Below are 23,239 nucleotides of genomic sequence, written 5' to 3' on the forward strand. Positions count from 1 at the left end.
TCTTCTCGTTTTGTCCCTATGAGGGTCTCTTCTCCTAAGTTTAAGCCTCGGTTCATCGGCCCGTATAAGATATTGGAGATTCTTAACCCTGTTTCCTTCCGTTTGGACCTCCCTGCATCCTTTTCTATTCATAACGTTTTTCATCGGTCATTATTGCGCAGGTATGAGGTACCGGTTGTGCCTTCCGTTGAGCCTCCTGCTCCGGTGTTGGTTGAGGGTGAGTTGGAGTACGTTGTGGAGAAAATCTTAGACTCTCGTGTTTCCAGACGGAGACTCCAGTATCTGGTCAAGTGGAAGGGATACGGCCAGGAGGATAATTCTTGGGTGAATGCATCTGATGTTCATGCCTCTGATCTGGTTCGTGCCTTTCATAGGGCCCATCCTGATCGCCCTGGTGGTTCTGGTGAGGGTTCGGTGCCCCCTCCTTGAGGGGGGGGTACTGTTGTGAATTTGGATTCTGGGCTCCCCCGGTGGCTACTGGTGGAATTGAACTGGTGTTTTCATCTTCTCTGTTCACCTGTTCCCATCAAGATGTGGGAGTCGCTATATAACCTTGCTGCTCTGTTAGTTGCTTGCCGGTCAACAATGTTATCAGAAGCCTCTCTGTGCTTGTTCCTGCTCCTAGACAACTACTAGATAAGTTGGACTCTTGTCCATGTTTGTTTTTGCATTTTTGTTCCAGTTCACAGCTGTAGTTTCGTTACTGTGTCTGGAAAGCTCTTGTGAACAGGAATTGCCACTTTGGTGTCCCCGTTTTTCTGTAATTCGGGGTTTCATCCTCGTTTTTCCTCTGGTCAGGTGGAATCTTCGGATTGTCCTGGAGTGGATGCTGTGGTGGAGAGATTGCATCAGATCTGGGGGCAGGTGGTGGACAATTTGAGGTTGTCCCAGGAGAAGACTCAGCTTTTTGCCAACCGCCACCGTCGTGTTGGTCCTCGGCTTTGTGTTGGGGATTTGGTGTGGTTGTCTTCTCGTTTTGTCCCTATGAGGGTCTCTTCTCCTAAGTTTAAGCCTCGGTTCATCGGCCCGTATAAGATATTGGAGATTCTTAACCCTGTTTCCTTCCGTTTGGACCTCCCTGCATCCTTTTCTATTCATAACGTTTTTCATCGGTCATTATTGCGCAGGTATGAGGTACCGGTTGTGCCTTCCGTTGAGCCTCCTGCTCCGGTGTTGGTTGAGGGTGAGTTGGAGTACGTTGTGGAGAAAATCTTAGACTCTCGTGTTTCCAGACGGAGACTCCAGTATCTGGTCAAGTGGAAGGGATACGGCCAGGAGGATAATTCTTGGGTGAATGCATCTGATGTTCATGCCTCTGATCTGGTTCGTGCCTTTCATAGGGCCCATCCTGATCGCCCTGGTGGTTCTGGTGAGGGTTCGGTGCCCCCTCCTTGAGGGGGGGGTACTGTTGTGAATTTGGATTCTGGGCTCCCCCGGTGGCTACTGGTGGAATTGAACTGGTGTTTTCATCTTCTCTGTTCACCTGTTCCCATCAAGATGTGGGAGTCGCTATATAACCTTGCTGCTCTGTTAGTTGCTTGCCGGTCAACAATGTTATCAGAAGCCTCTCTGTGCTTGTTCCTGCTCCTAGACAACTACTAGATAAGTTGGACTCTTGTCCATGTTTGTTTTTGCATTTTTGTTCCAGTTCACAGCTGTAGTTTCGTTACTGTGTCTGGAAAGCTCTTGTGAACAGGAATTGCCACTTTGGTGTCCCCGTTTTTCTGTAATTCGGGGTTTCATCCTCGTTTTTCCTCTGGTCAGGTGGAATCTTCGGATTGTCCTGGAGTGGATGCTGTGGTGGAGAGATTGCATCAGATCTGGGGGCAGGTGGTGGACAATTTGAGGTTGTCCCAGGAGAAGACTCAGCTTTTTGCCAACCGCCACCGTCGTGTTGGTCCTCGGCTTTGTCTTGGGGATTTGGTGTGGTTGTCTTCTCGTTTTGTCCCTATGAGGGTCTCTTCTCCTAAGTTTAAGCCTCGGTTCATCGGCCCGTATAAGATATTGGAGATTCTTAACCCTGTTTCCTTCCGTTTGGACCTCCCTGCATCCTTTTCTATTCATAACGTTTTTCATCGGTCATTATTGCGCAGGTATGAGGTACCGGTTGTGCCTTCCGTTGAGCCTCCTGCTCCGGTGTTGGTTGAGGGTGAGTTGGAGTACGTTGTGGAGAAAATCTTAGACTCTCGTGTTTCCAGACGGAGACTCCAGTATCTGGTCAAGTGGAAGGGATACGGCCAGGAGGATAATTCTTGGGTGAATGCATCTGATGTTCATGCCTCTGATCTGGTTCGTGCCTTTCATAGGGCCCATCCTGATCGCCCTGGTGGTTCTGGTGAGGGTTCGGTGCCCCCTCCTCGAGGGGGGGGTACTGTTGTGAATTTGGATTCTGGGCTCCCCCGGTGGCTACTGGTGGAATTGAACTGGTGTTTTCATCTTCTCTGTTCACCTGTTCCCATCAAGATGTGGGAGTCGCTATATAACCTTGCTGCTCTGTTAGTTGCTTGCCGGTCAACAATGTTATCAGAAGCCTCTCTGTGCTTGTTCCTGCTCCTAGACAACTACTAGATAAGTTGGACTCTTGTCCATGTTTGTTTTTGCATTTTTGTTCCAGTTCACAGCTGTAGTTTCGTTACTGTGTCTGGAAAGCTCTTGTGAACAGGAATTGCCACTCTGGTGTTATGAGTTAATGCCAGAGTTTTAAAGTAATTCCTGGATGGTGTTTTGATAGGGTTTTCAGCTGACCATGAAAGTGTCCTTTCTGTCTTCTGCTATGTAGTAAGTGGACCTCAAATTTGCTAAACCTATTTTCATACTACGTTTGTTATTTCATCTTAATTCACCGCCAATACATGTGGGGGGCCTCTGTCTCCTTTCGGGGTATTTCTCTAGAGGTGAGCTAGGACTAATATTTTCCTCTGCTAGCATTATTTAGTCCTCCGGCTGGTGCTGGGCATCTAGAATCAACGTAGGCATGCTACCCGGCCACTGCTAGTTGTGCGTTAGGTTTAGTTCATGGTCAGCTCAGTTCCCATCTTCCAAGAGCTAGTTCCTTTATATGCTGATGCTATGATCTCTTGCCATTGAGATCATGACAGATTACTGTGCAGAAGTAATCACCCCCAGGTACTGTAGATGACAGGGGTCACTGTGCAGAAGTAATCACCCCCAGGTACTGTAGATGACGGGGGTCACTGTGCAGAAGTAATCACTCCACAGGTACTATAGATCATGGGGATCACTGTGCAGAAGTAATCACCCCCAGGTACTGTAGATGACGGGGGTCACTGTGCAGAAGTGATCACCCCCAGGTACTGTAGATGACGGGGGTCACTGTGCAGAAGTAATCACTCCACAGGTACTATAGATCATGGGGATCACTGTGCAGAAGTAATCACCCCCAGGTACTGTAGATGACGGGGGTCACTGTGCAGAAGTAATCACCCCCCGGTACTGTAGATGATGGGGGTCACTGTGCAGAAGTAATCACCCCCAGGTACTGTAGATGACGGGGGTCACTGTGCAGAAGTAATCACTCCACAGGTACTATAGATCATGGGGATCACTGTGCAGAAGTAATCACCTGTTATGACCTGGTGGTTAAGAGGCCACACTGATAAGACCTGGTGGCTAAAACGCAACATGGGACGAGCTCTGAGAAGGTGGTATCTCTACTGCCCGCAGTCCCTAATCCTAACAACAACACTAGTAATAGCCGTGGGATGTTCCTGACTCTCCCTAGACACCTCTTCACAGCCTAAGAACTAACTACCCCTAAAGAAGGAAATAGAAAGCTATCTTGCCTCAGAGAAAACCCCAAAAGGAAAGATAGCCCCCCACAAATATTGACTGTGAGTGGAGAGGGAAATGACGTACACAGAAATGAAATCAGATTTTAGCAAAGGAGGCCAATACTAAACTTGATAGACAGAAAAGGATACTGTGCGGTCAGTATTAAAAACTACAAAATCCACGCAGAGTTTACAAAAATGAACTCCACACCGACTCACGGTGTGGAGGGGCAAATCTGCTTCCCAGAGCTTCCAGTTAGCCTGAATATGACATAGTGACAAGCTGGACAAAAAGAGAAATATTTGCAGAGCAATAGAGTCCAAAACAAATGGACAAACAAGGACTAGCAAGAACTTATCTTTTGCTGACAAGGACAGGCCATATGAGAAATCCAAGGAGAGAACCAAATCCAACCAAGAACATTGACAGCTGGCATGAACTAAAGCCCAGAGCAGGTTTAAATAACAAACCCAGGCAAGGCAATCAGTGAAGGCAGCTGCTACAGCTACCTAAAGGAGCAGCAGTTCCACTCAAAACCACCAGAGGGAGCCCAAGGGCAGAACTCACAAAAATACCATTAGCAACCACAGGAGGGAGCTCCAGAACGGAATTCACAACAATCACCCCAGGTACTGTATATGACGGGGGTCACTGTGCAGAAGTAATCACTCCACAGGTACTATAGATCATGGGGATCACTTTGCAGAAGTAATCACCCCTAGGTACTGTAGATGACGGGGGTCACTGTGCAGAAGTAATCACTCCACAGGTACTATAGATCATGGGAATCACTGTGCAGAAGTAATCACCCCCAGGTACTGTAGATGACGGGGATCACTGTGCAGAAGTAATCACTCCACAGGTACTATAGATCATGGGGATCACTTTGCAGAAGTAATCACCCCCAGGTACTGTAGATGACGGGATCACTGTGCAGAAGTAATCACCCCCAGTTACTGTAGATGACGGGGTCACTGTGCAGAAGTGATCACCCCCAGGTACTGTAGATGACGGGGGTCACTGTGCAGAAGTAATCACTCCACAGGTACTATAGATCATGGGGATCACTTTGCAGAAGTAATCACCCCCAGGTACTGTAGATGACGGGATCACTGTGCAGAAGTAATCACCCCCAGGTTCTGTAGATGACGGGGATCACTGTGCAGAAGTAATCACCCCCAGTTACTGTAGATGACGGGGTCACTGTGCAGAAGTGATCACCCCCAGGTACTGTAGATGACGGGGGTCACTGCAGAAGTGATCACCCCCAGGTACTGTAGATGAAGGGGGTCACTGTGCAGAAGTAATCACTCCACAGGTACTATAGATCATGGGGATCACTGTGCAGAAGTAATCACCCCCAGGTACTGTAGATGACGGGGGTCACTGTGCAGAAGTGATCACCCCCAGGTACTGTAGATGACGGGGGTCACTGTGCAGAAGTAATCACCCCCAGGTACTATAGATCATGGGGATCACTGTGCAGAAGTGATCACCCCCAGGTACTGTAGATGACGGGGGTCACTGTGCAGAAGTAATCACCCCCAGGTACTATAGATCATGGGGATCACTGTGCAGAAGTGATCACCCCCAGGTACTGTAGATGACGGGGGTCACTGTGCAGAAGTAATCACTCCACAGGTACCGTAGTCTGTAGCTGATGAGGGTCACTGCACAGAAAAAATAACCACCTTGGTAGCATAGTCTGTAGATGATGGGATCACTGTGCCAAAAGAATCATCCTCAGGTACTGTAGATGATGGGGTCACAGTGCAGAAGTATTCACCCCCAGGTACTCTAGATAAGGCGGTCACAGTGCAGAAGTATTACCCTTTCGCACTGAGGACCCTTCTTACGGTTATGCAGCCCCATCTCCTGTAGAACCACAGGTCCCCAGCACGTCTCCTCGGCCCGAGCGCCTCTCCTGTCTGCACTGTTCGGCTTCTCGCTCGCTCTGGCACCTGAAGGGTTAACAGACTTGTTTCCCTCTCGGCCCTGAGCACTACGACTCCCAGCAGCCCCCGTGCGGCCCCGCCCCAGTGACGCGCTCCTCTCGCGAGGCTTCCCGCCCCCCGTGACCTGCTGGCTGCGTCTCGGCGCTCGGTGTCCGTATATAAAGGAGAAGCAGAAGCGAGGAGGCAGCACCGGGGGCCGGGGAGGCTACTGCGGGACATGGCGACCGCGGCCAACGCCAACCCCGTGGTAAGAGCCCCGTGTAGTGCGGCTCAGCCGGTGCCTGAGATGTGGAGTCCAGCGGTGGTCGGGGCCCCGGTGTGCTGGGCTCCTCTGTATTCCCGCCATTCTCCGGGTGTGTGGGGGTTTCCGGGCGCTACGGCAGTGTCAGCAGTCACTGTGGTCCTGTGCTGAGGGCCATACGGCTCCTGCATAAGGGCCCCGAGTAGCGTCGCCTCCGGGGGCTCCTCTGCCAGGTCCTGGGGTCGTTACATGTATAATGCTGGAATCTGTTGCCCGAGCCCTCCGCACTGGGGCCCCCGAGCCTTCTGTGACTGTAGTGGGGCTCAGTGGTCCCCTTCACTACTGGGGCTCCTCAGTGTCCCTTTCATCACTATTGGGGCTCTTCAATTACTTGTTGGGCTCATCCCCACCCGTTATTGGGGCCCCTCAATGACTTGTGGGGCTCTGTGTCTCCCTCCTCACTATTGGGTTCTTCAATTACTTGTGAGGCTCATTACCCACACACACTCAGTAAACTTGTGGGGCTCAGTCCCCCTCTTTATTGGGGCCCTTCTGTGACCTGTGTGGTTGTCACCCTCTTCAGTATTGGGGTACCTCTATAACATTTGTGGCTCAGTCCCCCCTAGTATTGGTGCCCTTTTATGACTTGTGGGGCTCAGGGTCCCCCCCCCCCCACTATTGGGACCCCTCAACGACTTGTGGTGCTCAGTCCCCCCTCAGTATAGTATTGGGCCCCCCTCTATGACTTGTGGGGCTCAGTATCCCCCTCTCCTCAGTATTGGGACCCCTCAATAACTTGTGGCCCTCAATTTCCACCTCAGTATTGGGGCCCTCTCTATGATTTGTGGGGCTCAGTGTCTCCCCTCCTTAGTTTTGGGCCCCTCCATGACTAGTGAGGCTGTGTCCCCCTTCTCAGTATTGGGGCCCCTCCATGACTTATGAGGCTCCGTGTCCCCCTTCTCAGTATTGGGGCCCCTCCATGATGAGGCTGTGCCCCCCTTCTCAGTATTGGGGCCCCTCCATGACTAGTGAGGCTGTGCCCCCCTTCTCAGTATTGGGGCCCCTCCATGACGAGGCTGTGCCCCCCTTCTCAGTATTGGGGCCCCTCCATGACGAGGCTGTGTCCCTCTTCTCAGTATTGGGGCCCCTCCATGGCTTGTGAGGCTAGGTGTCCCCCTTCTCAGTATTGGGGTCCCTCCCTGACTAGTGAGGCTCAGTGTCCCCCCTTCTCAGTATTTGGGCCCCTCTGACTTGTGGGGCTCAGTGTCCCCCTTCTCAGTATTGGGGCCCCTCCATGACTTGTGAGGCTCCGTGTCCCCCTTCTCAGTATTGGGGCCCCTCCCTGACTAGTGAGGCTCCGTGTCCCCCTTCTCAGTATTGGGGTCCCTCCCTGACTAGTGAGGCTCAGTGTCCCCCTTCTCAGTATTTGGGCCCCTCTGACTTGTGGGGCTCAGTGTCCCCCTTCTCAGTATTGGGGCCCCTCCATGACTAGTGAGGCTCCGTGTCCCCCTTCTCAGTATTGGGGTCCCTCCATGACTAGTGAGGCTCCGTGTCCCCCTTCTCAGTATTGGGGTCCCTCCATGACTAGTGAGGCTCCGTGTCCCCCTTCTCAGTATTGGGGTCCCTCCATGACTAGTGAGGCTCAGTGTCCCCCTTCTCAGTATTTGGGCCCCTCTGACTTGTGGGGCTCAGTGTCCCCCTTCTCAGTATTGGGGCCCCTCCATGACTTGTGAGGCTTTAAAGCTGACTTTAATAATGTGGCTGAAACTCCACCCACTGCTAACTAATTAAATTGATGAGTGGGCAGAGTTGCATCTGCTGAACATTGGGATTTTATGCCCAGTGAGAGCTATTCGTAGAATTTAGTGGCTCTCTGGGGTGCCGGCTCCCATCCTTCACAGCAGGGAGCCGCCTCCTTGTAACAGATCCTTTACAAACGACCCATCACTAGCTACTGTAGAATCAGACATGCTGTGACATTGTCTCCTCCTCCTCCTGATACTTTTGGGTCTCTCCTCCTCCTTCTGTCCCGCACCTCCCTCTATATACACAGAGCTGAGGGGGAGGGGATGAGTCCTGCTGACGTCAGCTCCCCTCCCTCTGTGTGCTTGTCCTTGTGTACTGCAGTGATGGAGGAAACCTGTGAGTAACAGACTGGGCCTCATAAGATGTAAAAGGAAGAATATTTACAGGGCCCTAAAAGTCAAACAGTTTAGTGACTTCTAGCCTACCTTGTACTGGAACACCTCATTCACACTGCTGCTGCAGAACCTCTTGCTCAGAGCATTAGGATCTCATGTCTGTCACTATTGGACTGCCTTTTTCAGGGGATATGGGCAGGTTAGTGCAGCCCCTGATCTGATAACTGGTGGTCTCTCCGCTCACAGCCAGCTTATTCCAGGATGACACTCCTGGGGACTTATGAAGGGTGTACAGGAGATGCCGGAGGGGCTGCCATGCTGGGTACAGTTCTAGGCATTGTGGGGGGGGTCTGCTCTGTCATCCAGCCCCCCCCCCCCACTTCTCATCCCTGCTGTCTGGTGACTTAGGCTGCATGCCCACAATGAGGTTTTGTTGCATTTTTGGCTCTGTGTATCTCACTGTCACGCTGCAGCGTCTTACCGGTCCAGCAAAGTATGGGATTTATAGAGATCTTCTGCCCCTGCGCCTCTTGTTTAGCGCTGCTTAAACTCGCCTGCGCTGCTCGTTTCCAATCCACCACTGCAATTTCTTTGGCGGGTATGATGAGTTTTCTGTGTATTTTCTCCATTGACTTACATTAAATGCAGAAAATGCCCAGCAAAAAAATAAACATACGTTTTTAGTGCGTTTCTGCAGTGGAAACACATGTAATCTGCACCGAAGTAGAACGCACCTAGTATGTTAATAATGTTCTGAAAAAGCCAAAAAAGTCTCAAGAACAAGCTTTATTTAACCCTATCAAGACGTGCGCCATACATATACTGCGCATGTGGGGGTCTCCCACTTTGATATGGGCTTCAGCACTGAGCCCACATCTTTCCCAGCACATGTCAGCTGTTTAAAACAGCTGACATGTGCCCCTAGCAGCCCCTGGTGAAATTGCAATCCACTCACGGCTGTTAACCTGTTCAATGCCGCTGTCAATCTCTGACAGCTGCATTTAATGTGATTGTGCTGTAAACGCGTCATTAATCCCGCCCATTGGCACTCCTGTCTGTGACATGACCACGATTCGCCTGTGGGTTGTCATGATGACCCGGGGTCTGCAGCAGACCCCTCTGGTTGTCATTGCCGGATTGCTATGAGCGCCACCCAGCAGTCTGCCCTCATAGCAAGTGAGCATTTCTGCTATTGAAGCAAGTGAAAAGTTAAAAAAAAAAAGTTAGTTTAAATCACCCCCCTTTATGCCCCATTCAAAATATTTAAAAAATACAGATTTGGTATCTCCACCTTCAGAATCGCCCTATCAAGATATAAAAAGAACTAGAATTGATCCGATCGGTAAATGGCGTAGCGCAACAAAGTAAAAATGCCAGAACTACGATTTTTTTTCGTCACCACAACATTGCATTAAAATGCAATAACGGGCGATCAAAAGATGGTATCTGCACCAAAATGGTATCATTAAAAACATCAGCTCAGCACGCGAAAAATAAACCCTAACCCAACCTGAGATCGCAAAAAGTGGAAATGCTATAGGTCTCGGAAAATGACGCAAGTTTTCTTTAAAACTTTTCATTTTTTTTTTTTTCCCACCACGTAAATAAAAAACCTATACATGTTTGGTGTCTGAACTCGTAATGACCTGGAGAATCGTAATGGCCGATCAGTTTTAGCATTTGGTGAAAATGATGGGGAAAAAAAAATCAGTTGTGGAATTACACTTATTTTTGCAATTTCACTGCACTTGGAATTTTGTTTCCCGTTTTCTAGTACACAACATGGTAAAAGCAGTGGTGTTGTTCAAAAGTACAACTCGTCCCGCAAAATACAAGCCCTCACATGGCCATATTGACCAAAAAATAAAAAAGTTATGGCTCTGGGAAGAAGGGAAATGCAAAAACAAAAAAGGGCTGCGGCGTGAAGCGGTTGAAGCATGACACTGCAAACGGAGAGAAAAAACAGCTTCAAAAACGCAAGTTGCCAAATTTACATAATAGGTGCAGCTAAAGCTGATCGTGGGGACGTGGCCTTGTGGAGAGATGTGACTGTCCGCAGTGGCCGGATCCTCCACGTTATTGTCGACCCCCTTCTGCATTGCTGTTTAGGCTGACGCTGGATAATGGCTGCTGGGGAGACTGGATATCCATGATTAATGTGGCAACAGATTGGAAGACTTGTGAGGGCTGAGGGATTGTTACAGTTGTGCCTAGCCAATCCTGAGAGACTGCCCGCACTGGATGCAATTGTAACATTCCTCAGCTGTGTGAGCAAGTCCCTGCTGACAATCAGATGTTTTGAACACGGAGTATTAGGAGCATGGGATCTGATGGTACCAGAGTACTTACGATGTAAGTACAAGAGGTGGCGCCGCCATGTTGTCAGGTACCATCCCTATGACAGATGGTGTGGAAAGTGCTGCAGTGCCTCAGCCAGGACACTGGAGTTGGTATATAATGGAGCCACTCCCAACATATATAATAAATTGGGTACAGTAGTACAATGCAGGATGTGCTGTAAGTGGTTCCATAATAATTTGGGAAAGTGATGAAATGTCCTATAAATGTCTGTTCGGTTTCTAATCTCAGCTTTTAGTTTAGATGAATCTGTGCTTCCCTTTATACACGTGCTCAGTAGTGACCAGTGCTGCGTAGTCGGAGGTTTGGCTTACTGCCTCCGCACAGCCCTGCCTTCTGTAGATCTTGGTGCAGCCAGGGACGCAGCTGCCTCATCGTGTGTGCTAATCTGAGCTATCTCTTGTGTCTCAGCCTAAACTGTACCGCTCGGTGATCGAGGATGTCATCAATGATGTCCGGGAGCTGTTTCTGGACGAGGGTGTGGACGAGCAGGTCCTGATGGAGCTGAAGACGGTGAGTACCGTACCCCCACCCCTCTGCGCTGTTACCTGCTGCCGTTCTGACCACCTCTTCTCTTCCAGCTGTGGGAGAACAAACTGATGCAGTCCAAGGCTGTGGACGGCTTCCACTCCGAAGAGCAGCAGCTTCTACTCCAGTCCCAGCAGCAGCACCACCACCACCACCACCATGTGCAGGTGCACCAACATCCACCGCCGACCGCCACTCACCAGGCTCAGCAGGTCCTCATCCCAGCCACGCACCAAGGTTTGATTATAGTGCCACAGTGAGGGGGTGTTCAGTCTCATGGCGACCCAATCTGCCACCACCATAGCTCTAATGGGCTGGCATGCAGCACTCCTGGAAGGCAGTGATGCCACTATAGACAGGAGAATCTGTAGATGGTGGCCATTGTGGTCATCACTTAGGATATACCGTATATGCTCGAGTATAAGCCGACCCGAGTATAAACCGAGACCCCTAATTTTGCCACAAAAAACTGGGAAAACTTAATGACTCGAGTATAAGCCTAGGGTGGAAAATGCAGCAGCTACTGGTAAATGTCAAAAATAGATACCAATAAAAGTAAAATTAATTGAGACATCAGTAGGTTACGTGTTTTTGAATATCCATATTGAATCAGGAGCCCCATATAATGCTCCATACAGTTCATGATGGGCCCCATAAGATGCTCCATATTAAAATATGCCCCATATAATGCTGCACAAATGTTGATTATGGCCCCATAAGATGCTCCATACAGACATTTGCCTCATACTATGCTGCACAAATGTTGATTATGGCCCCATAAGATTCTCAATAGACACATTTGCCCCATATAATGCTGCATAAATGCTGATTATGGCCCCATAAGATGCTTCATAGAGATATTTGCCCCATATAATGCTGCACAAATGCTGATTATGGCCCCATATGCTGTTGCTGTGATTAAAAAAAAAAAAAATCACATACTCTCCTCTCGTCGCTCAGGCCCCTGGCATTTGCTATAGTCATCTTTCCCAGTTCTACCGCCGGGTGCCACTACGTCTTCTGCACTGACGTTCAGGCAGAGGGCGGCGCGCACACTAATCGTGTCATCGCACCCTGTGACCTGAGTGTCACTGCAGACGGTGCAAAAGACGGAGCCCGGAGGTGTGACAGGTGAATATCGCGCAATGCCCCCGTTATACTAGCCTGCTTCTGGCGCGGTCCCTGCACGTCCCTGGTTCTCCGGACGCCGGCATCTTCTTCCTGTATTGAGCGGTCACATGGTACCGCTCATTACAGTAATGAATATGCGGCTCCACCCCTATGGGAGTGGAGTCGGGTCCATATTCATTACTGTAATGAGCGGTACCATGTGACCGCTCAACGCTGGAAGAAGCTGCCGGCGCCAGGAGCAGTTAAGTATGATTAGACAGCTGCCGCTTCCCCCTCCCCTGCCGACCCTGGGAATGACTAGAGTATAAGCCGAGAGGGGCAATTTCAGCCTTAAAAAAATGGGCTGAAATTCTCGGCTTGTACTCTAGTATATACGGTAATACTGCAGAAGAGTTATTGTCCTCTATTTATCAGTGCCCCGTCCTTCTGGTGATCACATCTTTCTTCCCTCTGATTTTAGCTTCTCAGCAGCAGGTTCTGATTCCGAGCAATGATTCCAAGCTGATCCAGCACATGGCCCCACAAGGAATGGTACGGGGTCCTCTTGGGGCTGAGGGGGTGTCGCTGATTTTTTTTAATTTTTATTTAGTTTTTTTTTTGAGGGGGTAAAGGCTACAATCTGTTTCTTGTTGCAGAGTGCGGCAGCCACCGCGGCTACACTGGCTCTTCCTGCCGGGGTTACCCCTGTCCAGCAGCTAATCACCAACTCTGGTAATTATGGGTGAGGGGCAACGTCGGCACACGAGAATCCTGAAACCCTCTACACTTACAAACCAGTGGTGTATATGATACTTGTGGACCAGGGTACAGACTTAAAGTTGAGGCAAAGAGGTTCTGGTTATGCCTCTGCTGAGGATTTTAGCTGCTGCTTGGTTTTGGGAGGTCTCGGAGGGTTGGTGGTGATGTCAGACTTTAAATTTCTGTTAGCACTCTTTCACCCTTGGCTTAGTTTTAGCTCGCTGGCAACCAGGGAAGCTCCTTACATGCAGTCAATACCTGTTACAAGCGTCTACTATAAAATTGGACTGCATCTAACCTCTGGCGCCATCACAAATCCTACGGATGAGGGTCTTGGGATCCTCTCCCTGATCAGTGATGAGGCTTTGTAAAAGTGGAACCTCCTAAAGTAGCTAAAATCTGTGTTGCACAAGGAAGGAGCCCTTTGGGTGTCACTGTGTGGGGGCTGATTAATCGCACATGGTGGTAACACACACACACACACACACACACACACACACACACACACACACACACACACACACACACACACACACACACACACACACACACTCCCACTCTCTCTCTCTCCCACTCTCTCTCTCTCCCACTCTCTCTCTCTCTTTGATGGGTCCAGTTTGTTTCGCTTGTCCCTCCACAATCTGCCCCATGTCGTGATCCTTTCTGAGGGCTCAGGCATCTGGTGGTCACCTCTGCCATCATTGTGCCAGTTTGTTACTTTCCAGTTCTTCCCACAGGTCAGCTCCTGCAGGTGGTCCGAGCCCCCAATGGTGCCCAGTATATCATTCAGCAGCAGCAGCCTATGGTCCTGCAGCAGCAAGTGATCCCCCAAATGCAGCCTGGAGGGGTACAAGGCCCTGTCATCCAGCAGGTAGACAGCTTTTTATGCTGGTGACTTCCAATATCATAGGGGGTATGGCCCTTGTGACCCACTTGTCTATTCCAGGTTCTGACTCCCCTGCCCGGTGGTCTTTCACAGCAGACCGGTGTCATCATACAGCCTCAGCAAATCCTCTTCACAGGCAATAAACCCCAAGTCATCCCAACCACCATCGCAGCTCCACAAGCACCATCGCAGGGGCAACTCTCTGTGGCGAATGCCCAACAGCCGCAGCAGGGACAGCAGCAAGCACCTCTTGTCCTGCAGGTGGATGGTGCCGGAGATACCTCTTCTGAGGAAGATGAGGACGAGGATGAAGATTATGACGATGAAGAGGAGGAGGACAAGGAAAAGGATGGAGAAGACGGCCAAGTGGAAGAGGTAATCTTAAGGCGGCGTCCCTCTGGCATGTGGCATGCTGGGAGTTGTAGTTACAGAATGCAATCTATATATAATTGTCTAAGGGTCTGTTTGTCTGTAACCGAAATCCCGCATTGCTGATTGGTCGCGCCGGGCGCGACCAATCAGCGATCGTAAATAAGCTACGTACATATACTAGAATGAGAATAACATGGAGGACAGTGTGTGAGGGAGAGAATAACATGGAGGACAGTGTGTGAGGGAGAGAATAACATGGAGGACAGTGTGTGAGGGAGAGAATAACATGGAGGACAGTGTGTGAGGGAGAGAATAACATGGAGGACAGTGGGTGAGGGAGAGAATAACATGGAGGACAGTGTGTGAGGGAGAATAACATGGAGGACAGTGTGCGAGGGAGAGAATAACATGGAGGACAGTGTGCGAGGGAGAGAATAAGTTTCCCCCATTTTTAAGTTTATCATATGGTTAAATATATGGTGTCTTTGAAAACTATAAGTCATCCTGTAGAAAACAAGCGGTCATACAGCGATAGATGACTAATAAAGTTTTGACTCTTAAAGTAAAGACAGGAGAAAAACCATAGCAGTGTCCAATGGGTTAAAACATAAATGTAAGCACCAATGTTTATATGAATACTAGATGGTGGCCCGATTCTAATGCATCGGGTATCTACTATATAATCGTCTATTTTTCTCTCTGTAACGGAAATCCCGCATTGCTGATTGGTCTCGCCAGCTGCCTGCGACCAATCAGCGACAGGCGCAGTCCGGCCGCGAATTAACACTGGATTTAAACCCCGCTGCGCTGATTGGTCGCGGCCGGCCGATCAGTGATATTGGCGCGGGATTTAAACACCGCTTCACTGATAATGTATATATTTTACCCAGAAAATCCTGTGTATTCATTGCATTATTCTTAAATCTTCATAAATAAACTACATACATATTCTAGAATACTCAATGTGTTACAATTGGGCCACCATCTAGTAGTCTATAAAGCCGGATCTAGTGACTTCTGTTTCCTCCCGCAGGAGCCGCTGAACAGTGAGGACGATGTGAGCGATGAGGAAGGGCAGGAGCTGTTCGACACGGAGAATGTTGTTGTGTGTCAATACGATAAGGTGAGACACCCTTGTAGTGCCAGTGGACACTGGTCCTGTCCAGTCAATGGCAAAAACCAGGACACCTGTCACAGCCATCCTCACACTTGTGAGCTACTGCAGTGAAATGAACCCTCTCTGAAACAGTGCTGCACCCAGAGATTGGCATTTATTTAGAGCCCTTATAATAAAGGCTCGATGTGTGCAGTATTAACGAACCAATTAGGTCCTACATCTGTGCTCATGTCACAAGCACTTGTCCTGTGCACCTGACCCCCGTAGGTTGTCAGAATGTGCCATACGCAGCGTGGCCACTAGGTGGCAGCCTTGTAGAGATAGTCATCTGTGCATTGCAGCGTCCTGGCACTGTGAGCAGTGTCTGGCCGTGGCCAAAGGCTACGTTCACATTTGCGGCCAGCGCCGCAGCGTCGGGCGCCGCATGCGTCATGCGCCCCTATATTTAACATGGGGGCGCATGGACATGCGGCGCACTTGCGTTTTGCGTCGCTGCGGCGCCCGCGTCGGGGCGCAGAGGACGCAGCAAGTTGCATTTTTGCTGCGTCCAAATTCAATGAAAAAAACGACGCATGCGGCGCAAAACGCAGCGTTGTGCATGCGTTTTGCTGCGTTTTTGTTTGCGTTGTGCGCTGCGGCGCCGACGCTGCGGCGCACAACGCAAATGTGAACGTAGCCTAACCGCTGCGATGTATGGAAGCTGGCCACACTGAATCATGAGAGGGTCCACCTCTCCGCCATTGTGGTCTGATCCGATCATGGTTCTTTGCTTTCTGATGAAGGTGCTTGACATTGTTTGCAGATGTAGGTTTTTGTAGTGGGCAAGCCTGCGGTCGGACGGTCCCCAAGTATCCTCTGCTAATATCTCCACTCTTCTCCACGTTTCAGATCCACAGAAGTAAAAACAAGTGGAAGTTTCATCTCAAAGATGGAATTATGAACCTGAATGGTCGTGACTTTGTCTTCTCCAAAGCCATTGGTGATGCTGAGTGGTGAGCCCCCCTCGGCCCTGAGCAGGGTTGTTAGGGGGGCAGTGACTTTTAGAGAAAACCCAGCTAAATAACTGGTTAATTTTAAAACTGCACCCAAAGTCCGGGAATTGACCCCCTTCCCTGGCGTCAGTGACAATAGACTAACGCTGCATCTCCGTTTGGGCCTGGATGTCACGGGACTGATCACATGGAGTGACGCTGGCCACGGACGGCTACGTGCAGCCCTTGTTTTATTCCTCTTTCCATGTTATACAAGTTTGATCCTCTGGAAAGTTTTACTTCAAAAGATTGTACAAAGTGTTTTTATCGGGGGACACTGGCACCTTTGCCCTCCTAGGTACCTGATGCGACCCCTGCTTTTACCGCCTCTCCCTTATGCCGCAATCATCCATGATGTGATGCCTAAATGTCGGGTTCAGCTCAGTGTCTTCACATCCTACCCTCCATTCTGTTTTATTCTTCGGCTTAATCATTAACTGTGCAGCTAACTGCTCCACGACCTGTGCCCCCCTCGCTGCAGCGCACTCTGTGGGGGTTCTTGTTGGGCACGTCTGGGGCTGGCTGCCTTACCCACCCTCACTCCTGGCAATGGTGATACATGGGAGGGGGCTCCATGTTTGTACTGCCTTGTGTCTAGTGCCTAAAATCACGCAAGTAAGATGCTGAGTCAGATGGAAGCTGCGCCCCCTCTTGGCTGCTGGCGGGGTTGCCGTCTTATCCATTCTGATTTATGTTTTTGTATGGGAATTCTGTGTCTCTTTCAGCCTGTTCTGTGGGGTGATGGTTGCAGATGAATGATCTTGGTGTGGGAACCCCCAATGAATACTTGCTGCCTTACACAGCACATTGACTGTGGTCGGAGCTCTGGAGCATGGCCACTCCCTCTTGGCGATCATCGGACCCTGTATGTGGCAGTGATGGAGCAGCTTTTCATAAATGTGAAACCCTTTGTACTCGGGGGCTGGGATCTCTTTTATATCGGACGGGTGGTTGCGCCCCTGTCATCTGCTGTTGTACGTACAGTGCTGTGGAGGGGCGACGCTATTTATTATGTCTGTCTGTAAATGCTGTACAATGGCAGATGAGGCCGCTTTCTTTTAATGCCACGCTTTAGACTTCTCATTAGGAAACCTATTTGATTCTCTTACGTTTTAATATTTTACCTTTGCAAAAACCTTTAATTAAAAGTTATTTTAAAAACTTTATATTTTCTGTGTGAAGACCCCCAGGGGGCTTGTGCGGGCTGTAGATATATTGCCATAGCCTGAAATCGGAGGCTTCTCCTCTCGTCTGCAGATTGGAGATGATTTCGGACCATGTTGTAGAACCTTGTCTGCTGATTCTGACGGACACTGTGGCTCGCCCTTTGTGTGCCACGCTGCCAGGATGGATCATCAAATGTCCATCCCATGGTACAATGATGCAATGCTGCCATAGGAGGCTGGTGCAACGCCCCTTCACACATCCGTTTGTTTATGTCCGTAGGGTGGTCTGTGTTTGTTTGTTTTTTTTTGCTTGCTTGCTTGCTTGCTTGCTTGTTTGTTTTTCTCTCTGTGTGACACTTTTTGGCGCCTGGGGAAAAAGCCATACAGTTAATGCTGTTCCCAGGAGCTGAATTAAACTCATCCTTGTTGCTTGGTCTCTGTGGTCAGAGAAAATTCGATGCTGATGCGAGTTGGAGTCAGCACCCACTGTGTGTGTGTGTGTGTGTGTGTGTGTGTGTGTGTATATTAAATCATTTGGAGGGGGGGAAACACTGCGTGGGGTTTCGCTTCATTTTGTGGGGCCGATGTAAATATTCTGAGAACGGGCCAATAGCCATAAGTTCCCAGGCTATTGATATCAATTCACAGCTGTTTGTTAAGCCTTTACTGGTTCTGCCAATAAACCACTAATGTCCATGTCCCACGATGATCTGTGGATGGTTTGGTGAGCGGTGACATCCGTAATGCTACAGATCGCCACACCAGCCCTAACACGCTGAGCATGAGAAGCGCTGCCTATAATCGGCTGTAACCTTAATGACATCACCGCCGGTCACACACAGCCATGTTCTCACGCTCCGCTTAGTATGTTCCGGCTGGCGTAGTGAGTGGTCGCATCACTGATGTGACCTCTCACCAAGCCATCCAGATCCTTGTGGCACATGGGCTTTAATGGATTATGTGGAACGAGTGGAGGCTAAGCGCCAGATTTGGGGTGGTGGAGGGCTGGTGTTCTTGGTCTGGGAGTGGGCATTCATGGCTTCGTCCCAGCCTATTAATATCAGCATGCGGATGTCTGTTTAGTATTTGTTGGTTAGCAAATAGAGGGGGAGGGACCCCATGTGGTTTATTTTTTTTATTATTAAAAGTCATGCTTTAACCCGATTGTACATGGTGGATGCTGGAACGCCCTTCCTCTTTTGTCTGTTGCCCAACTGCCGGGCTGGAGTCCCTGCACCACATATTGTGATGGAGGCTACATTCCAACACTTGATGAGCTGAATAATCCTCTCCCCTTTCCCTGTTCTTTAAAGAATCACCAGGACGGTTGAAGGAGGCCTAATGTTGAGGCTTTGAAGTGAAGCATCATACTCCTCTGGCTGTGGCCCTCGTCCCTACCATCCTGGCCGTGCACCCATGGCTGTGCACTCTTGGTTGGGCTGGACACCCATAACCGTGCTCTGGGCTGTGCTCCCCTTGGTTGTGGCCCTGGGCCCTTCTCTCCTTGTGTTTCAGTAGAGAAGTGTGTAGGTGGAGGATGGAGCCTTCGCTCTCCAGGCCTTACTCAATGGCTCCTCCATATTTTGTAACCTGATAAATTTTATTTCCCGGTCATATGGTGCAAGCTGTGCCAGTCTCCCCATGATGGTTGGTGCAATAGGTGAGCTCTCCATGGCGGTGTTGTTGCCCCTGCCGGGGGGTGGTGGGGGAGCTGGTCCTGTCTGCCTAGTTATATATGCTGTGACAACGGGGGCCTTAGTATCCCTAAGAATTCCTCCCTCACTATAGGGACCATTCACTTTCCTCCTCATCATTGCTTTCTTTCTGTTGAGCCAGACGAGTTGCTGTAGACCTCCGGCCTCGCATAGCAGCCTCTGCCCATCTGTGGGGCACCGCTGAGAGCCCCTCGCCCATGAGAGCCTCTCAGCTCTTTTTTCTTTTCCTGTTCTTGTGCAGACAATGTGGCTGGTTAAATTTAGAAGCTCTCCTTTGGGGCTATACCCCCCGCCTAACTCCTGTATGGGTCTTTAACCCCCTCAATCCTAGAAGATGCCATTGTCTTGATGTGACTGAAACCCGGTAGAAGCAGCAGAATTTCAGACAGATGGCCGCATGTAAACTGAGGCTGACCTGTGATGGTTGGGGGGGAAACAGACATTCACATTTTGGTTTATTCACCACTGATATTACTCCATTGTACACTGTTCCTTGCAGTCACTGTGGGCTGTGGAGGGGGTTAAACAGACCTGGACGGCTCACTGAGCGTTGGAGATGACGCCCTGATCCTGGCATGACGTCACTGGGACACTCGCACCGCGCTCGCCCAGAACACTGGCAGGAGCTATCATAACAAGCCCTTGGTGTGACCCCGGGAACCTGCGCCATGAGACCCCGTGACCATGCACCTTCCGCCTCCAGGATGTCTCATGGTCACACATGACATTGATTTATTGATTGGGAAATTATGAAATCGCTCCAGATGCTTCTCACAGAGGAGCTACCAGCGTCATGCCCAGAACCAGCAACACACTCGCCTGTTACCATAACAATGATTGGCACACTCCTGTCTCCAGGGTTACTTCTGTTACATTGTGATATAGTTTTCAACATCACTTCCTGCACAGGATATTTTGATAGTGCCTGGTCCAGTGACTATAGGTGGCACTGCGTATGGGAGACATTACACCTGTACCCACTACCATCGGTGGCATCAGACATGGAGCCATTATATTACAGAAGATCATCGTATAAAAGCCATATGAAATGTACGTAAGGAGCAGAATAGTGAGTGTAGCTCTGGAGTATAATACAGGATCTAACTCCGGATCAGTAATGTAATTGTCATGGGTGAGTCTGAGGTTGCAGCTGTCGCTCTGCATCTGACTGCAGAAGGTTTCAGCAGTTTGATTTGCAGACTTCTTCCTGGTCCTTTCTGACTCTAGGACCCAGTGGTAGCCTTCCCCCGGCTCTAGTTGACACACCTAGACCGGGGTGTTTATAAGCCCAAGCTTGCTGCTGGATGTTACGGGTGACATTTCCCTATTGAGACTTGAAGCTATAGCAGTCGGCTATCTTCCTCTTTGGTGCTTGGAGGACATCTGTGTTTCTCTCTGAGTCCACTCAAGCTAAGTGTTCCCCTTGTTTGTGTATTCCATCTGTCTTTAGTGGTAGTGAGGATTGACTAGTGCTATCCCGTCCTTCCCTATGCAGGCTTATCGCCAGGGTCAGGCAAGGGCTAGGTATCCTGCTCAGCAATGGGTGCGGAACCTATATAGAGATGCTTGGGTCAGACAGGGTGACGTTAGATCTGCCTAAGGGTCTTCACTTCGCCCTTCCCTAGTGTTGGGTTCCCTTCCCACTTATCCCTCCATGTTGCACTTAGTCTTTCCTACACTGTGTGTGACAGTAATGTATATGCACAGTGACTGCACTAGCAGAATAGTTAGTGCAGCTCTGGAGTATAATACAGGATGAAGCTCGGAATCAGTAATGTCTGTACAGTGACTGCACCAGCAGAATAGTGAGTGCAGCTCTGCCCATTCGTTGATAACTGTGGTAATTGAAGTTGTGGTCGCTACTGATCCTGCTGTGTGTTCCTGAGCCACAACACCTCTGCACTTGGGGACCTTCTCTCCTACCGAGGGAGGGAATGGGTTTTCTGGGATGAGCGATGTAGCAAAGTCCCAGGCTTCTGTTCCCCGGGCCAGGCCAGTGGGGGGCAGAAGAAACCAGCTAACTGCCTGCACATCAGAGGACCCGGGGGTGAGTCGCTACTCCAGACGCAGTAATATGTTTCCAAACCCCCCCCCCCCCCCCCCCCCCTTCCGTGCCTGGTCTGCGGAGACCCAGAGAGGTCGTAAGGCTTCCAACATGGAGGACAAGCGTGCATGATGGCGGTCCTTACGGAGGAAAGCTGAGTGCTCACAGAGGTAAGGCCAACCTCACTGTGGAAGGTTGGGGGCTGCAGAGACCCTAGGAGTCTGTCCACCTATGCCTCCCAGGCTCTCAGCCACCTCCGTGAGTATGAAGATACGAGTGAGACAGACCTGGGCAAAGTCCAGCCCTCTGTCTGGCCCGTGGACCGAGACAGCCGTGGGGCTGGAACCCAGAGGTCCACGGGCCGCACAATGCCCGCCCGCTTGCTGTTTCCATCTGTGGCGCTGCGCCGCTGATGGACTCAGAGGCGTATGTAGGATGGGGGCAGTCGGCCGCCTAATGCGGCAGTCCTCATTGTCTTCCCCGGTGACTGCATTCTACCGCTCTCCGGACTGGGAGTCGGCTGTTCTCTGTACCGGCTGTTAAACTGACAGCTGGCACAGAGAAGTTGCAGCACGCCGGCTCCCAGGTCTCGGTTGTACTCGCGAGTACAATTGAGGCTCTAACCACTGTGTCAGAGTGACACGAGCAGCGTGATCAGATCATGTGATCACGCTGCTGACGTCACTCGCCGGACTACAAAGGAGCACAATGGTGGTAAGTGCTCCAGTAGAGCTGAAGAAACCAAAGATTAAGTGCAGGGGGTGGATTTAATGTGTGTGGGGATGGGGGATTTGAGGACACAATGAGCAAAGGGGGAGATACAGAGCATGTATGAGGAAACGGAATGGAGGCATGGACGAGAAAACAGTATGGGGGATGGGTGCAGACAGTATGGGGAGCGAACGGGGGAATGTATGCGCACACAGTATGGGGAGTAAGGGTGTTGGGATGTGTGCAGACACAGTATGGGGAGTTAGGAGTGTGAGTAGACAGTATAGAGAGGGGGTAAATATGAGGAGACAGTACTGTTAACGGGGGGATATTAGATGAGATGGTAATAGTGTGAGGAGACCGTATGGGTGGCGGTAATAGTGTGAGGAGACAGTATGGATGGCGAATGAGTGGGCACAGAATAGAAACAGTAGTGGGGGTGTAGCATGGGGGTGACGGTGTAAGAGTACAGCCAGGAGGGAAGAGTATACCAAGGAGGGGGGAGTGTGATGAGAGGGTACAGTATAGACGGGGCCTATAGGGAGGACAGTGTGAAGAGAGGGCCAGTATGGAAAGGAGAGGTCAGTGTGAAGAGCATGTGCCATAAGAGGGCCAGCGTGGGGTCATATTTTGTGCAGACCATATAGTGAGGGGCAGATAATTTTTATTCGGGAGCATTATAATGACACTGGTATCTTTAAAGGTATAGTTGAGATTTGCTGTGGAAGACCAGAGAATATGGAAGTCTGCAGAGACGGCTGTGGATGAGAGAGCTCATCATGGAGTCTGAACAAGAAGAGACAACGTCCATCTATAAGGTACCTGGATGTAAATATTTGTGATACTGACTATTTCTCATATTTTTATTTGTTAGGAGCATTAAAGGGGTTGTCTAGACTTGTGATCAGTCTGCAGTTATTCTACGTGACTGCAAACTTCTGAATTCTCAGTGCTCGCTGTTAGGATTCTCTCGTGCCGGCGATTTACCTACATGCGGTCACACGCTGACTAGACATGTATACCTCAATGAAAATTAGCTGAGTGAGGTTAGACACGTCTAGTCGGAATGTGGCCAGAAGTATACAAATCGCATGCTTGAGCTGGCATGACCGTCCACTCTTGCCACCGGCCAGGGAGAGTCCTAAAAGTGTGCAGTGAATTAGTTGTGAGAATTCATAAGCCTGTAATGTCAGGATTCAGCTCTGCAGGTTCCAGTAGTCATTACATGGACACTCATATGCGACTTTCCTGTCCTGTGACAATGATCTTCTCTGCCTGCTTCTCTCAGCTTTTCACTGAACATTGAGAGCATT

The 23,239-nt window shown here is 50.0% G+C and overlaps 1 protein-coding gene and 1 long non-coding RNA gene across 2 annotated transcripts in view; one reads left to right on the top strand and one right to left on the bottom strand.

The window, feature by feature from the left end:
• LOC143779192 (uncharacterized) overlaps positions 1-5,799 on the bottom strand; it is a 35,526-nt gene extending 29,727 nt beyond the window's left edge. Inside the window, exon 1 of the long non-coding RNA XR_013216497.1 lies at positions 5,623-5,799. This is a non-coding gene — a long non-coding RNA (uncharacterized LOC143779192). The remainder of the gene's footprint in view (positions 1-5,622) is intronic.
• A 31-nt stretch (positions 5,800-5,830) lies between these two features.
• On the top strand, positions 5,831-17,456 carry GTF2A1 (general transcription factor IIA subunit 1). Its single transcript, XM_077267445.1, has 9 exons — positions 5,831-5,994; positions 10,899-11,000; positions 11,069-11,252; positions 12,607-12,677; positions 12,782-12,857; positions 13,622-13,755; positions 13,831-14,145; positions 15,176-15,265; positions 16,148-17,456. Exons 1-9 carry the CDS (start codon positions 5,965-5,967, stop codon positions 16,253-16,255), a joined length of 1,110 nt encoding a protein of 369 aa, XP_077123560.1. The 5' UTR covers positions 5,831-5,964; the 3' UTR covers positions 16,256-17,456.
• Positions 17,457-23,239: the final 5,783 nt, after the last annotated feature.

This window comes from Ranitomeya variabilis, chromosome 1 (genome assembly GCF_051348905.1).
Source record: "Ranitomeya variabilis isolate aRanVar5 chromosome 1, aRanVar5.hap1, whole genome shotgun sequence".
Classification (NCBI taxonomy): Eukaryota; Metazoa; Chordata; class Amphibia; order Anura; family Dendrobatidae; genus Ranitomeya; species Ranitomeya variabilis.